Source organism: Emydura macquarii, unplaced genomic scaffold (assembly GCF_026122565.2).
Source record: "Emydura macquarii macquarii isolate MOO-44397 ecotype Brisbane River unplaced genomic scaffold, CSIRO-AGI_Emac_v2 contig_1483, whole genome shotgun sequence".
Lineage (NCBI taxonomy): Eukaryota > Metazoa > Chordata > Testudines > Chelidae > Emydura > Emydura macquarii.
Genome location: NW_027131620.1, coordinates 19,826,020 through 19,842,657, shown reverse-complemented (window position 1 = coordinate 19,842,657; position 16,638 = coordinate 19,826,020). Strand labels below are relative to the sequence as shown.

Sequence of the window (16,638 nt, the reverse complement as noted above, 5' to 3'; positions counted from 1 at the left end):
CACAGATCCCACAAAATGAGGGGTCACCTCAACTGAGTAGTAGAGAAGAAAACTCCAGATGATGCATTTTTTTAATGAGAACATTTTTGCCCCCAACCTCAGTCACATGATTGAACATATCAAACTGTCATTAGTTTTACAGTTACCTGCACTGGGAATAAGCAGATTTATGAGGTAAATTTAGGCTCAGTTAGAGGCATGGCTCATAAGCAAGCATGGTTAAAGGTACATCTTAAAATTCATGTCAATCAAAAAGGTTCCAATGGGGGACGTATTCTAGAATTGTGTATTGATGAGTTTGATTCTTATTAGCCATTCCTGGTTTTAAATGAATGGAGGCATTCCTGGGAAAAAATGTGAGAAATACGGTATGTAAAAAAGTTATTTAAACTGGAAGAAAAGGAAAAAGAGAGGCACCAAAAGTTAAAGCTTTTGTACGTTTCTCATGAAATAGCTGTTTTATTGAAGATTTTTAATTTTCTTCTGAAAACACACCTATATTGTGCCATGTTAGGAGACTTTAAATGTACATCTCATTTTTTTTTTATTTTGGAAGAAGTTCCAGTTCAATAAGCATTAACTAAATAATATGTTTTATGATCATTATGTTAGAGATGCTCAACAGCACATGTTAAAAGGCAGACAGAGTTCCTTTTCCTAAAGAACTTATTTATCTGAATTAGACTGTGATATCCCAGGCAAATTTCTGTTATCCTCCTATTAAAATCATCTTACATCATGTAGGTACAGAAGGTCCTGGTGTCAGTATCTCAGAGGAGAGGCAAAGCGCTGCTGAAAGTACTGGTGTTGCTGTCATCTATAATCCCTACGCATCCCTTTCTATCGAACAACAGAGGCAAAAGTTACCAGTGTTTAAGGTATGAAAGAGCTTTTTGATATGCTAAGTCTCATGCATGTTGTTTCTTTAATAAATTGTTTTTGATCCTCTTTTTCAACATCACTTGACAACATGAAAGTGATGTAATGGAAATCACCATTCTTTTATTTGATGACATTTATTCTTTGTGTTAAGTAGATGTTGGCAAAAGTGAATCTGCTCTCTTTTATTGCACACTTTATGTGGATTTATGTTCAAATATTATATGTTGTGCACTGCACTGATGGATTTTAATTGCTTAGCTTTCTGACATCAAGCTTTAAATATAATTCATACTTTATACTGAGTGTATGTGTATTGCTCTTTTCAGAAATTTATTGAAAATTCTTTTCTACAGATTTGTTCTCCTAACTTGAATGTCTTCCTCCTTTCCAGCTCAGAAATCACATCCTGTATCTGGTGGAGAACTATCAGACCCTGGTGATTATTGGAGAAACAGGATGTGGGAAAACTACTCAGATTCCACAAGTAAGTGTGCAATCTAGCAAAATCATATTTTCCAAGAGATCTTAAGTGGGATGACAGCCAACTCTTTGGAATGGTGTAGAGAATTTATGGGGTAAGAGTGATACTTTAGGCCCAACCCTGATATTTGAATGCACAGAGGTATGACCAAGGGAGTGACAAGGTATCAGGCTTTCTATCAGCCAACAGATGCTGGCATTGCAACAGCATAAAATCCTTCTGCCACATCACTTCTTGGCTTACGTAACAAAGAATCATATTCAGGAATCAAACTTGGGTCCCCAATTCACACTGGAAAGAGCTCCTGCTCACCTAGGAGGCTAACTTTTCTTAAATTTATTACTCCTTCAGAATTCTTTTAAATTCACCAACATTTGTAAAGTATTTTTTTTTAGAAGAAAACAAAAAAATTCAGTCAGGATCTTTCTAATTCTCTATTCAAACAGTGACCATCTTTATTTCTGTGCTTCCTTGCCAGAAAATTGTAACATGATGGGAGAAATATATTGCATATTTTTATTGCACTTTTTTATATTCCATTAAAATATTGGTCTTTTGTGACAAGTATAATAAAAAAATATTGAGGTTTGCTAAGTATATAAAATTAGCTCTTCTTGCCAGATTCAACATAGTGAGGTGTATTAACTGTTTCAGTGTGAGTACTTGACAAATGCTATTCAGCTATTCTTCCTGAGACAGGACTACTATATGAGAGGGGGGAGAGAAGAAATCAATAAGAATAAATTCTTTACAGCTGTGAAGCTCCTATCATCTGAATATCTTAAAATGGTTTCTAGATGCTAATATTCCTGTGAAGTAGGGGTAGTAGTAATATACCTATTTTATAGAGAGGTCAGCTAACACACAAAATCTGCATGTTTTACCCCTGGTGTGTCACAGAGAGTTGATGTCAGAACCAGGAATGAATCTTAGAAGCTCTGATACCCAGTTTCATGCTATAACCACTGGATACATTGTGTCATGTATGATTAATTAATTCCTTGTCTTCAATGTTTATATGCAGTATCTAGCAGAAGCTGGCTGGACAGCCGAAGGGAGAGTAGTGGGAGTGACGCAGCCTCGGAGGGTTGCTGCTGTTTCAGTGAGTTCCTTTCTTTTTTTGCTGTAAAAATCGCTGTGGTTGCAGCTTAAAGTTTAAATGGTTCTTCTACTGATTCTCCTTAGGCACAATGTTCAAAGGTTCTAAATTCAATAAAAATTGTACCGTGTCAGATACGACCCTCCCACAGAAAATTTTTACTAGTCCACATATTGGCTCAGGTTAATTTACTAGTGATTTCCTTTTAATGGATGTGTGGATTCAATTCATATTGGGTTTTATCACTGAACATTAGTTTTCATTTGTCTGCACCAGTAAACTACTAGAGAGACAAGGCGGGTGAGGTAATCTCTTTCATTGAAACAACTTCTGTTGCCTTTCTCTGTACTTTTTCCAGTTCCACTATATCCTTTTTGAGATGGGGCACCGAGAACTGGGCACAATATTCAAGAACTGGATGTACCATGGATTTATATAGTGGGATTATGATATTTTCTGTCTTATCCATCCCTTTCCTAATGGTTCCTAACATTCTGTTAGCCTTTTAGATCACTGCTGTGTATTGCATGAAAGTTTTCAGAGAGCTATCCATGGTGATTCCAAGATCTTTCTTGAGTGATAACAGCTAATTTGGCCCCCTCATTTTGTGTGTATAGTTGAGATTTTTTTCCAATATGAGTTACTTTGCACTTATCAGTGTTGAATTTCATTTGCCATTTTGTTGCCCAGTCTTCCAGTTTTTTGAAATCATCCTGTAACTATTCACAGTCAGTTTTGGACTTAACTACCATGAATAATTTTGTATTTTCTGTGAACTTTGCCATGTCACTGGTCACTCCATCTTCCAGATCATTAATTAATATGTTGATCAGCACGAATCCCAGTACAGATCCTGCAGGGAACTCTGTTGTTTACCTCCCTCCATTGTGAAAACTGATAATTACTCCTAACCTTTTTTCCTGTCTTTTAACCAGTTACTGATCCATAAGAGGACCTTCCCTGTTATTCCAGGACTTAGTTTGCTTAAGAGCCTTTGGTGACGGACCTTGTCAAAGGCTTTCTTAAAATTGAAGTACACTATATCAACAGGATCACCCTTATCTATGTGCTTGTTGACAATCTTAAAGAATTCTAATAGATTGGTGAGGCATGATTCCCTTTTACAAAAGACATGTTGACTCTTTTCCGACAGATAGTGTTTATCGATGTGTCTGATAATTCTGTTCTTTACTTTAGTTTCTACCAATAGATGCTACAGCTGCAGAGGTAGTAGATACTTTGGTCTAGAATTGAGGTCCCTCAGCCGAGCTGTGTGTGGGAAGCTAACACCATGCCTGGATATGTGATATGTACAAGCCAGACTGTTAGCCCCTCACTCTTGTAGTCTTCAGACTCTACCCATAAAATTAAGGATTGGTGGAAATGTGTTTGTAATGACATAGTGTAATGTCAGGAGGGATTGTGATCCATTTCAAGTATCCCGTCACTTATTTGTTTCATTGTCCAGTCGTGTTCATTGCCTGTGATAACCTGTTGGATGCACTAATTGGCCTTTGCACAAAAAATGCCTCCTAAATTCCCATAAGGACTTGTCTGTCTTGGATTCTTTCATTCTCTATTTTTTGAGCTGGTTGCCCCCACTGCTAGTTTTGTAGCATCTCCTTTCTCTGTACTGCATAGAATTGCATGTACCTCAGTCATGTTCCCTTTTTGAGACCCTCTTTTTTTTTTCCCCCCACATTATCTCCTCAAACATATGGGACATTTTGTTTTTGTTGCTTTTTTTCTGTATCATTTTAATTCAATATCCTTCCTGTAGGAAGGTCCCCATTACTCAAGATAGGCTCTTCCTGATAATTTCTACAGCTTTGTACTCTGTTCTTCTGATACAACCCTTGTTCTTCATTCTCTTAACTGCTGCCAGACGTTGAGTTGATGGGTTTAGGTTTTTGTCCATGGCAGCATTCTCCCCTCAGCCACAATCATTTTCTTCATCATTGTTTTGCAGCTTCTGAGCATTTCATGCATAGACCTCTTTGCCATTCTATACCCTGTTCTAATTTCTTTACATTACATTGTATGGTGCAGCCTGTCAGCTGTAGTTATGGTAATGTGCTGGGTTAGAAAAATAAATGCTTGGTGGATTCCTGTTGCCTTTTCATACTGGATCAGATCATTTATCTATCTAGTCCAGCACCCTGCCTTCAGCAGTGACCTGAGTCTAGTGCTTCAGAGGGAGATTTGCCTCCATCTCTTCTTTCCCAACCTCTATTTAATATACCTAACTGACTGTGTAATGCTCTACCTGATAGACTTTGTATATTGTAACATTATAATTTTACATAAAACTTATGTTCTCATTCTTACATCTGCTTTTACCCCCTTTTCTTTTAAGGTTCAAAGACTGAGATTGCTTGATTATAGTTTAGCATATTGCCACAGTGGGGTTTCAGTGTGGGAACACCCTTGAAATTTCTCCAGACTGTCTGATCATTTGATGCAGAGGGAGGCATCGTTGGTGTGTTATTTATTACTTTGACTAATTGAAATTGATTTTTTTAAAGCAGATTGTTCATCTGCTTTCTCCCCTAGAGGATGGACATTGCCAGAGGGGAAAGAGGAATTTGCAGAGATCTAAAGGGGGAATAATTTAGTAACTTTAGTATTTTGCCTAGTGTAACCCTACCAGGAGTGCTAAGCTCCAGACAACATAGTCCTGGGGTTCATTGGGACACGCAAGCCCCTCAACAACAACAAGGTAACGATCCTTGAAGGGGATCTACGTCCCCATCCTCACTTATGGTCATGAGCTTTGGGTAATGACTGAAAGAATGAGATTGCGGGTACAAGCAGCAGAAATAAGATTTCATCGTAGGGTGGCAGAGCTGACTCTCCAAGATAGGAGGAGGGGCTAGGCTGTTCGGGAGAGCCTCAGAGTAGAGCCACTACTCCTCCGGATCCAGAGGAGTCCGCTGAAGTGGTTTGGGCACTTGATAAGGATGCCCCTGGTGGGCTTCCTTTGGACCTATAACAGGCACATCCCACTGGGAGGATGCCCCGAGGTTGACTCAGGACACGCTGGAGGATATATCTCCTGGCTGGCCTGGGAACGCCTGGGAATCCCCCAGGAGGAGCTGGAATCTGTTACGGAAGAAAGTGAGGTCTAGTCCTCCCTACTCTCCATGCTGCTGCCATGACCCTCACCAGGAAAAGTAGCATAAAATAAAAGACGACGACGACTGCAGGACTTCTATTTGAATTAGCTTTGCATTATTAGCCTGGTTATCTGCTTGAATGCTTGGTTTGAGAGAGGAAGAGGGCTGAGAAGATCCCATCTGAAGTAATGGGTTTGTGAAAGAATTAATGGAAGAGAGAATAATAGAGAAAATGGGCAGTTCAGCATGAGAGAGATGCATTTTTATGTGCAGGGAAGAGACAAAAATACACATGAAGATTATTTTAAAAGCCCGCTAAAACAATTTAAAGAGTGTAATTCAAATGACTGTTAGAAACAGTGTAGTGTTGACCAAATTAATAGGATTAAAATGAACGTTGTTTGGTTTTTCATTAAAAGGAGGTGTTGGACATCAGATCTCTGGTTTAAGAAAACCATTAATATAGAATAGAATCTGATTAATCACAATTTGAGCTTTCATCCCTAGGCTGTTGGTTCAAAACTGGCCCATAATCATTGCTATCTGACAGTCTTTCAGTGATCCATGAGAAGTATTTAGCTTCAGTTCAGTCCTGTGTGTTACTATCATAAAACTGCCATCAAAACTAGTTGGTATGCAGTCTCAGAGGAGAGGCCAACTATTAGAAAGACCAAGGAGACAGAGCTACCTTCCCCTCAGCTAGTGGTCCTTCCAGTTGTGTCACATTGGCAAGACAGTAGTGGGTTAGTTTGAATTACTTCTGCCTGTTCTCTATCAGTCCTTTGGACAGAAGATTCTGTACTCAGATTTGTTTTTTAAGAGCATTGCCATCTTATAAGAAATCAGTCAGTGCTGGGTAGGTTGAAGGACTGATGGGAATAATTGATGATTTATCTAGTTATGATGCTAAACTTGCTGAATATATTTTTTTAGATCCCTCCTTCCATTTTGTGTCACTTGTATTGTTGGGCTCCAATCTTGCAATTGATAGTGTGCAGCAGGCTGCTGTGCTCACATGGATCTGTGAGGACACAGCAGTCTGCCTGTGTACTATCGTTTTTCAGACAGGGACCTTAGAATGCAAGTTCTCTTAGATAAGGATTGTTTCTTTCTGAGTGTGTGTATACAATGCCTAGCACACAGGTGCCTCAGTTCTAATTTAAATATTTTATTTAAAAAGCTTTTATAAACCATAAGGCCAATAGAAATGTATCCACAGTTTATGTAAACTTTCAGTGCAAGCTGTTTTTAATTAACATTCCTTTGCAGTATTTGAAACACAAATATTACAGCACTAAGTACCTGCAGGTGAAGCTGAGTGTAAAGAAAAAGTGAGTTGGGCAGAAATAATATTTTTCATTGTCCAAGCTGAGAGAAATACAGTAAGTGTATAAATAAATAAATTGGATTTTTAAATTTTAGTTTTTTAGGTGTTAGTAGCATAGGTAAAGAATTTTGGTTTACAATATACGATTTTTAAGTTGATTATATCCCTTTTTAAATAAGTTGTGCACATGATTAGATTTAAGAATGCATTTTCAGCAATTGTATGCACAAATTAGGCATATGCCTAAACTGTTCACAAATGTGTGCTTCATTTTCTAGAGTGGTTACTTTGACATTTTTCATAAGCACTGACATGACATAAAATATTTGAGCCTTTGAGGATTTTACTAGCTACAATTGTTCCCCCGTAAATGTATCTACAATGAATTTTTGTTAATGTTTCTGTGCCTGAAAGAGGTGTTAGAGCAGGAAGGTTATATTCTTGTCTATTTTGGTGTGAATCAGTCTCTGGCGTTTTGTCAGGTTTTCTTTTTCCTCTTGCTGAAAGAAAAGCTTCAAACCTGCACAAAGATATAACATGGATCTGAAGTCACTTCACAATTTGGTATTTTCTATTAAGTTTATTTTTGCTTGTAGGCTGGTTTGCTTGTGCCCATCATAGCTGTCTTCCATTTTGTTTATTAAACATAACTGTCATGGTTTCTCCAAGCAACTTCCTAAAGACTATGGGAAAATGTTTGTTCTTAGTTACATTGGGTGAAACACCTACAAGACTGAGCCCTAAATGTTGAAAATACAAGTTTTAAGCTGAACATCTCATGTATGTTACTAAATATTTGTGCATTGCAACGTAGATGGGACATTTTAAGTTTGAACCTTACATTAACGTCTTCAGTCTTCATCCATAGAAGATTAGGTATCAGAACTGAGCACTTCAGCTCTTCCCTTGGTTTTTGGGCCAACTTAGATCAGCCATTGATTAAAGCAGTAGTTTTACAGCAGAACCTGCCTACCTTCCCTAGATACATAAACACACGCATGTGTGCACATTCTCTCTCTCTCTCTCTCTCTTTCTCTTTCTGATTGCTGGTGACCATGATGAGATTTTCTGAAACTGACATGTTATAAAGATGGTGTAAATTGGAAGTGCCTGTTAAATATGTGAAGACTGTTTTATAATAATTATTGCTGCAAAAAATTGACTGAAAACATGAAAAAATATTGACAAACCTCATGCCCATATTTACCAGTGTTGATCATCTGGAGAAAAGGCTGGTTAAGCAGCCGTGAATGTTGCCGCAAACAATACATTGTAGGAATCTTTCCCTCTACCCCAAGAGGAAATTCAGATAAAGCTGAGATTTCAGAGGTTATAAATGTTTGTGCTGGACAGGGTTGCTGAAAATTAACTCAGCATGTTTACAAACATAAAACGTGTCCTTGCAGAAGAAGATAGTAAAGATGCTATGCATGTGCATATGATTTTGAAAGCAATACATTTGTTCATGTTTCATGGCCACCAACTTGGATTTTTTGGTTAGTGGATGTTGTTTCCCACCATTCCTTAGTGCCCTTATTTTGAATGTAATGGTGAGAGCTGTAATCTCAGGATTACTGGAGAAAGATTGTGTTTTGATTAGCAGTGCAGTTACCAAAGTGCATAGGGCTGGTAATTAAACCCTGGATTTCTGACTCCCCTTTCCATTCTCTGCCCATTAGAAGTGCCAAATTACTCAGACTAAGATAATCTAATAGAATCTCTTATGTGCTCTGTCTGCTGCGAGGGAGCCTCTGCCACTGAGCTTTGACAAAGGGCTGTGTGTGTTTGTTGCTCTCTCCTTCCCTCAGCTTTCTGTCTGCTTTGAGGGGCAATCTCTTTCCCATGGTTTCTGTGTGAGTTCTCCATCACAGAAGATAGCTCCATAGCTTTCTCAAGCAAAAACAGAATGAAACTGATCTGATTGTTGTTGGTTTCATTGCTATATACGAGTAAAGTGACCATATATCCTGTTTTTTTCAAGCAGTGTTCTAATAATGTATTTTGGAAAAACTGAAATGTTCTGGTTTATTTTTTCATTTAATTAATCCGAATGTTTTTTAAAGTAACTACAGAACTTCAGCACATATTACTACACAGAGTAGAATTTGAGTCCAGTGGAACCAGCGTGAACAACATTACTTTCACGCACCATGTTTCCTGCCTCTCCACTCCCAAACAAGGATATGAAAAGGAAATCTGTTGTAAACCATCCCATTGTACTGTGTCTCTTTGCATTGAAAGGCCTCTCTTCTCTTAGGTTGCAGGCCGAGTGGCTGAAGAAAGGGGTGCAGTGCTGGGATATGAAGTTGGATATTGTATTCGATTTGATGACTGCACGGACCCACATGCTACAAGAATTAAGGTGAAACTTAAGCTGAATGCAGGTATCCTGAAATGGTTAGCTGAAACTGTCAAAATGCATTTGCAAACATTAATTAAGCTTTGTAATACCTAATGAGTGGGATAGATAGTACTAGACCCATTTTGCAGATGGTGAAACTCAGGCACAGAATGGTGAATTGCACAAAGTAATAAAGTGGGTCAGTAGAAGAATGAGGAATAGATTCCCAGGTCCCTGGCCCAGTCATTAGACACACTACCTTCAGTATTTTAAAAGTTTTAATAAAGGAAGTTGTGTAGTGCTTTATTATAATCCTAATTTCTAGGGGGGTGATTGAGCTCATTGAAAGGATTTTTTTTTAAGGGATCTATCTTGAATTTTCAGTCTTAATCTTACATATTTTTTGCTCATTGTTAAGAACTTTGTCAGCTTATTTAATGTTGTTCTTGACTCTACCTTGTTTGTGTGTTTGCATATGTTTAAAATGCCTAAATGGTTATTTAAATCTTAATATAATGAATAGAACATTATGTTCTATTCTGCTAATACCAGCAGCCACCACTCTAAATCCAAAGGAGTTTTCAAGGTGGTTATGATTAGATATTGCTCCAGTGTTAGTGTAAATCTGAGGTACCAGTAAAGTGGAAAGGAAGCGCTGCAATGAATTGAAGCTAGGGTGTCCTAGTTACCTTAAAGATAAAATTAGATTGAAAATGCAGACAAGTGAGAGAATGAACAAATTAGTTGAAGGTGACTTCATGTGAGCTAGAGCTTCCCCCCTACTCACAGCTGTGGCCTGTTATCACATTGGGGAATACTGAAATTATTTGTACTGTGTACAGAAGAGAGTTTGCTTTATTTTCTGTCAAATAACAACAATGAATAGGATTTATCTAGTATTTTACCTTTATTAAAGGTATTGTCAAAAGCTTGACTAATTCCAAGTAATTTTAAAAAGCAATATAAAACAGAATGAGAAGATATGTATTTACAAAACAGTTCTTAAATATCTTTTAGTACTTGATTGTTTCTGAGATTGGTAATGGGAGAAATATGGAGACTTTCACCTCAAAGTCATCAGTTCATATCTAGGTGAGGGTCGTATGCAACTCATGAGTAAATTGAAAAGGTTTTGTTTTTAAGTCCTGAGCAGCTAAAAATCATTATAAGCTTTTTGTAGAAAGATGGTAGTTTCATTAGCTAATAAGAAGAAAATGTCCATATCACAAAACATCTTTTGTATTCTGTTCTGTTATGAGCTACCTGACACTTGTTAAGCAGTTTTCTCAGCAGTGCCAATGACTGAATGGACACAGAGAATGAAGTACCTTTTCACTCTACATGTGGCCCTCTTTAAAGCAGTTTGAGGCACATGGCAGCCCAGAACGAGGATCTGCCATCTCTTTTGCATGTTTTTGCACAAGAATTAACTTCATTTATTAAAAAATTAAACACAAATTTGTGTAAGAAACTCAGTCTGCTTGTACTTGGATTGATTTAGCATCCCATACTTGTGTGTCTTATTATTTTTCAGTACTAGCGTTTAGAAGCACATGTCTATAGGTAATACTGAAGAGAGTGAAAGGCAGATAGAAAATGAGTCAAAGGCAATAGAAATACAATAAAAAATGTGTTTTGTAATCCAGAATACTTGTTAGTTTCTTACAAACAGGTAATATAAATATTTTACCCAGCTGAGCTTGTTCCTAGAGGTAGGTTATAGATAACTCATTTTCCTTATTTGATTTTAGTTTCTGACTGACGGTATGCTGGTGAGGGAGATGATGGCTGACCCATTATTAACGAGATACAGGTAAAGACACTTTACATAGAGCAGATCCTCACTAATGCATGCTGATGACTGAGGGACCAGTGACAAATTTTTACAGATTAAAAGGCAGTTAATAAACATTCCAAAGACTGAAGATGATCTTGTCATTTGAATGTCAGCCTTATTAGGGAATTATAGGAAATAATTTACATGCAGACTTGTAACTTGAGCATTCCATTTCAGTCCAGAGACATTTAAGCAGAGTCAAGATATAAGCCCTCTGGAAAATTAGGTTTATAGTTGAAATGGAAAACACCTTCCTTACAATGAGGGGGCATGCTTATAAAAATCTGTGTGGGTGAGTAGGGAGGCAGTGGTAAAATTCAGTGTTGGTTTGGGTTTTTTCAGTTTCTTTTACCTCAAATCTTTTTTTTCCTTACTGCCATCCCTGCTGACACAATCAGAAAGTCAGTCTGGGTCCATTGCAGCCTGTGCATTAGTAACTATAATTTGCAATCAAATCTTAGTTAATGCCTTAATATCCACAAGTTCATTATCCACAAGCCAGAATAGAATACAACGTATGCTAAGTAAAAACTTATTTTGGCTGATTGAATAAAGAGGTGCTGTTTTTTAATTTAGTGACTTTTCAGAACAGAACTGCACTTTCACTGCTTAAACTGAGCTGCTGAGGAGATGGTCTGCTTTCTATTTTGGTTTTTGTTTATACCATGTCCTTTATGGGGAAAAAAAAATTGATCATGTTATTGAGAAGTATCATTGGGTGCAGTGGCTTTGTAAGTAGGGATAAATGATTCTCATGGAGTTTGCAGTTATTTTACCCTCTCACTCTTGTTTGGGTTTGCTAAATTAGTTTGCAAACCATTTAGTCTGCTAATTTAAACCCACTTTTCCCCTCAGGATTATCACTAAAAACAAACAAAATTCCTAACTCCAGAGAAGACTGTCTTGCGTATTAAGGATAGAAGGAATTCCCTCTTGCACCTCTTCCAAAAGTTAGCTGGCATTAATTATGCTTAATATGCAGCAAGTGTACCATTTCCCCCCTCCTGTCCCTTTCCCCTCCCCGGTTCATTCCATTTTTCAGTCTTTATTCTACTCCCCATCCACACACACAGACATACACAGGATTTTTTTTTTCTCTCTCTGCTCCTTTTCTCTCCACTATCTCACCTAAGCAGAATGTGAACAGTAACATCTGAGTAAACTTTCAAACCCATGATATTCAAGAGGGTTCAAAATGAGGCAAAAGAAGCTTACCTACTCTTGCTTGTAATGCTCGGTGTTATTGTTAATAAATTAAAATGTGGCAGATGCAGACATTTAATGCACAAATGGGAAATTAAGGACTCTCCAATGTGCGAGTGTGGCTCCTCACGACAGATCCTCAAACATATCACCACCTATTGCCCATCACTGCAATAAATTCTGTCTCTCCTGATGTAGCCATCTGACTCGATCAACTTTAGGTGACACTGTAGTTGCAGCTCTGCACCAGCCATACAGAAGAAGAATTAAGGTGTTATCATTGGTAATTTGCTGCATTTCCCTCTGTGTTTGAGAGGATTTTAGTTACAAACATATGTTGGCTTTAATCAGTGATGTGCCTAAAATGTCAGGCTCTTCTCTGAAAGATTAGGGATTTGGAGATAGGATGTCTTGGTTCCAAAGTCAATCAGATCTGATTATTGAAACCTTGTCTTTTTGCTTTGATTGACAGTGTCCTCATGCTGGATGAAGCCCATGAAAGAACCCTGTATACAGACATTGCCATTGGTTTGTTAAAAAAGGTTATTTCTTGCTAGCTTCCCTTTTTAGTTTTTTGTTTTGTTTTTTTCACCATTAGTCCATTAATCCTGATGCACAGCTTGGTGGCCCTATTGGGAACAGCTTCCTGAGCAAAGGCTTGTTATGCATCTATCAGGCTTAACCCTTTCTTTACACATGGCTTTCTGCCTTCCCAGCTGGCACTCAGGTTCCATCCTGTTGCCTCCACAATACCGAACTCCTCTTCTCTTGTATCCCACATGGGGGTGTAAAGTACAGTGTGTTTCTATGGCTGCTGATAGTGCTTCCCTCTGAGTGATCTGGTATGAAGTGATTGGCATCCTTGGAGACACTTCTGCCTGATTTCTCTGGCATGAAGAATAGGATTGCCAAAATCGTCCTGGAACAGGCACTATTTAGTCTATCTCAGTGTTTGGGGAAAAAAGCCTTGCACAGTCATCACTGGATGAGCTTTAACTCATTCAGTTATCTTGTGACTTGTTAAATATTTGTAACTAAGAGTTAATGATGGTCAGGATGTTGTAGGATACCTCATTTCTGTAAATAATTCCTGGATGAGTGGCTTTTATCCATTTATTTGTTGTTGTCTGTCTTAGGTTCAGAAGAAACGAGGGGATCTTCGAGTGATCGTAGCATCAGCTACGCTGGATGCAGAGGTACATCTTAAATTTGGTTTAAAAATTAAGTGAGCTCAAGTGGAAGCTTCACTTCTAACAGAAAGGATATCTCGTCCTACATGGTCTGCTTATCTCGAGAATTGTGTGAATGGTGGTGATAGGAGGGAAAAGAACCTACAACTAGCAAAATTGCTGTGTTTCTATTTCTTTGCAGTTTTCTTTGTTACATAAGCTCATTCTTGGAGAGTTATTTTAATATGAATCCGTTTGTCATGTATTTGTGGCAATTTCTTTCCTAAATAGCTGTTTTTATGTAAGATGTTCCTTCTGCTTAATCTAGCTCATTTCTTGTCTAATAAAACTAAAAGGCTTAAGCTCGATATTGGTGATGACAAATTGACAAAATCATTGATTATTAAAAATGTAAGATTATTAAATGATCTATTGAAGAACCTTGCTAATTCTCACTAGTAATTCAACAGCCCGTTGAGAATTATAGAATTTAGTTAATTAGCAAATAAACACAATAAAGTGAGACTAATGCATCAGAAAAAATATACATTGTTAATTTGGCACTAACTTAATTTTAAATGCTGATAATATGCCATACTTGGTAATAGTCTACATGTGTACTGTAATATATTTGTAAAAGTAAGAGATCTTACTACAGTACTCCATAAATCTTTGGGACATTTTATACTATCAAAAAGTGCTGAATTTCAAATATTTTGTAGTTAAGCTATATAGACATATTATCTATACATGACTAAATGTTATGTATATGTTTGTTATATCAAAATACATTATGTTTATATTCAATATATTTGTTACACCTTTGTTACTAAATAGATATATTTTGAAACCTTGAGATGTAGTTAATTGCATTAGTTACAGAATCCCTTATGTTCTTAAAGTTTTGCTGATAACATATATATACAAAATTTAATGTATTAAAGTAATCCACTAATAATTAACGTTTTAATAAATATAAATCAAATCCTTTCTGAAACACTTTAACTTTGATTTTTCTAAAAAGAGATCCATGGTCTGTGTGTGCTTGATAACTGTGACTGAATGTTTAAATTGCTAGTTCAGCTGCAAGTATACAAAATAGTGCACATAATAACTACACCAAAGAATTGTAGGCAGAGGTTTCCAAAGGTTCTCAAAGGACTTAAGTACCCAACTCCCACTGAAAGTAAATAGGATTTGGGCACCAAATCCCCAGCCTTAATTTTTAAAAAATGAGGACTTCAACTTTATTAAAATAACAAATTGTCAGATTTGAAAAGCTGAAAGATCCAAGTGACATTAACTTTACATTCTTCAGTATTCCCTGGGGTCTGCCTTGTTTTTTTCAAATACTGACTTCAAATGCATTTTTTTTTTTTTTTTTGCTATTTACTTTATCAAGAAATTTAGAGATTTCTTCAATCAAAATGAGACCAATGACCCCAGTAAGGATACCAGCGTGATCCTTACGGTGGAAGGGAGAACGTTTCCGGTGGACATCTTTTACATACAGAGGTCTGTTCCTGTTTAGTCCTTGTAAGTGGTGACTAGAGGAACATGCATCTATGACCTCAGATTACCTAGTTAATGGCTGGGGAGTTCTCGGGGGGGGGGGAGTCAGTTATTAAGGGGACTTCAGTCATGCTTCAAAAGATTCCTATATGGTTTCAGTACCAATACATTAAGGTTGCAAAACTGAAATTGTTTTGCAGTTGAATGTGTCTTTCTCCTATTTTGTGAGCATCAGCAGCCGACTTCAGTGGGGAATGGCTTCAGGAACCTCCCCTGTCCCCGTCTGCATTGGCCAGCTGGAGCAGACTTCAGACAAGTGCTACGGGGGACTCAGTGGCACCTTATGCTTTTCCTCCCCCATAGAGTGCAAGCCCAGTGGTGTTTTATTGCTTCCCACCTCTCCCTCCACAGAAGGGAGATGGGCAAACTTGGCAACAGCTTCTTACTCCCTATTCTCCACAGAAGGGAATGGACAGGTCTGATGGCAGCAGTCTGCTCTTTTACCCCACATGTATTCAGTGCTCAGTTTGCACTCTTGCTGAGCAAAGAAATGTGGGTGTGTTAAATACATTGTCACATATTAGTGTGTTATGCACCCCTCATCCTGAGGCTGTTTGCTTCAGATGCTCCTGGGGGATGCTTAAAATAAAACAGTAATAATCATGAACTGCAACGAGAAGAAGATCTAAGAAGTAAAGGAATAACTGCTCAAATCTAGGTAGCAGTGTCTTCATGCACCATGCTGGGGATGAAGCACTGCACCTTCTAAGTCGTCGTTACCACTTGTTCTGCATTTGGGTTTTACCTAAAGATCTCCCATTCAACTACTAGCCATCCTCCACCTTGAGCACAGTGTAGCTTGGCTACAATGACCAGACATATGATGTAAGTTACAGACAGATCGGGGGGGGGGGGGGAGGGGGTGTCTGGATTTTTAGTTTTCCCTCTATTTGCTTTGAAAGAAATGTGACTAGCCTCTTAAAAATAAGTCTTTTCTTAATAATGTCTCAATTTTACAGTGAGTCTCACACCTCTGCGGGAGAAAAGGTTTTTAAAGGAAACCCTGGCAACCTCTTGATATCAGAGTGGTCACAGGCAGCAGTCCATTTGGACCAGATGTTCAAAGAAGCCTTCTAATTTATGCACATCCCTCTTTGAACACATGCAAACTCATATTTGTACAAACATGCCTTGACATGTTACCACATTTTGTATGGGAAAATGCTACTCTTCCTGCATGCAAATGGGAGCATATCCAAATTTTACAAAGGTTCTATAAAATAAATCCTGTAGAATATTAGGAAATGCTTATGGCCAGTTTTTCAGAAAAATCCGGTACACACAGATGCGTACATCACCTAGGCGTTAGGAGCATTTGTGAGTGCATTTCCAGTAAGCAGTTTCACCCTTGTTTGAAAATTTAGTCCATAGTATTTGCATTAGAATTTCGCCTGAATGTATTACAAATGTGCAGTCACTTGTCATCTGTTAGGAAATAAAATATTTAAAGTGTTGCTTTTTACTATAACAAGCATCATACATTTTTGTAAAAGCTTATGATAGTATGAAGGGAACAAATGGGATGCCTCAGATTTGGTGAATATGGAATTCAGGAAGGCCCAAAGGTTGACTGGTTAATTTCATGAAGATACATAATGAAATAAATGAGCA

General features: G+C 37.7%; 1 protein-coding gene across 2 annotated transcripts in view; it reads left to right on the top strand.

Annotated features, from left to right (window-relative positions):
- Window positions 1–16,638, top strand: part of DHX35 (DEAH-box helicase 35) — a 53,684-nt gene that overhangs the window by 1,549 nt on the left and 35,497 nt on the right. For both annotated transcript variants that reach the window (XM_067554404.1, XM_067554403.1), the window contains exons 2-9: window positions 745–878; window positions 1,274–1,366; window positions 2,388–2,465; window positions 9,163–9,267; window positions 10,998–11,059; window positions 12,759–12,828; window positions 13,423–13,482; window positions 14,858–14,970. In XM_067554404.1, coding sequence (XP_067410505.1) covers window positions 745–878; window positions 1,274–1,366; window positions 2,388–2,465; window positions 9,163–9,267; window positions 10,998–11,059; window positions 12,759–12,828; window positions 13,423–13,482; window positions 14,858–14,970 — 715 coding nt within the window. The remainder of the gene's footprint in view (window positions 1–744; window positions 879–1,273; window positions 1,367–2,387; window positions 2,466–9,162; window positions 9,268–10,997; window positions 11,060–12,758; window positions 12,829–13,422; window positions 13,483–14,857; window positions 14,971–16,638) is intronic.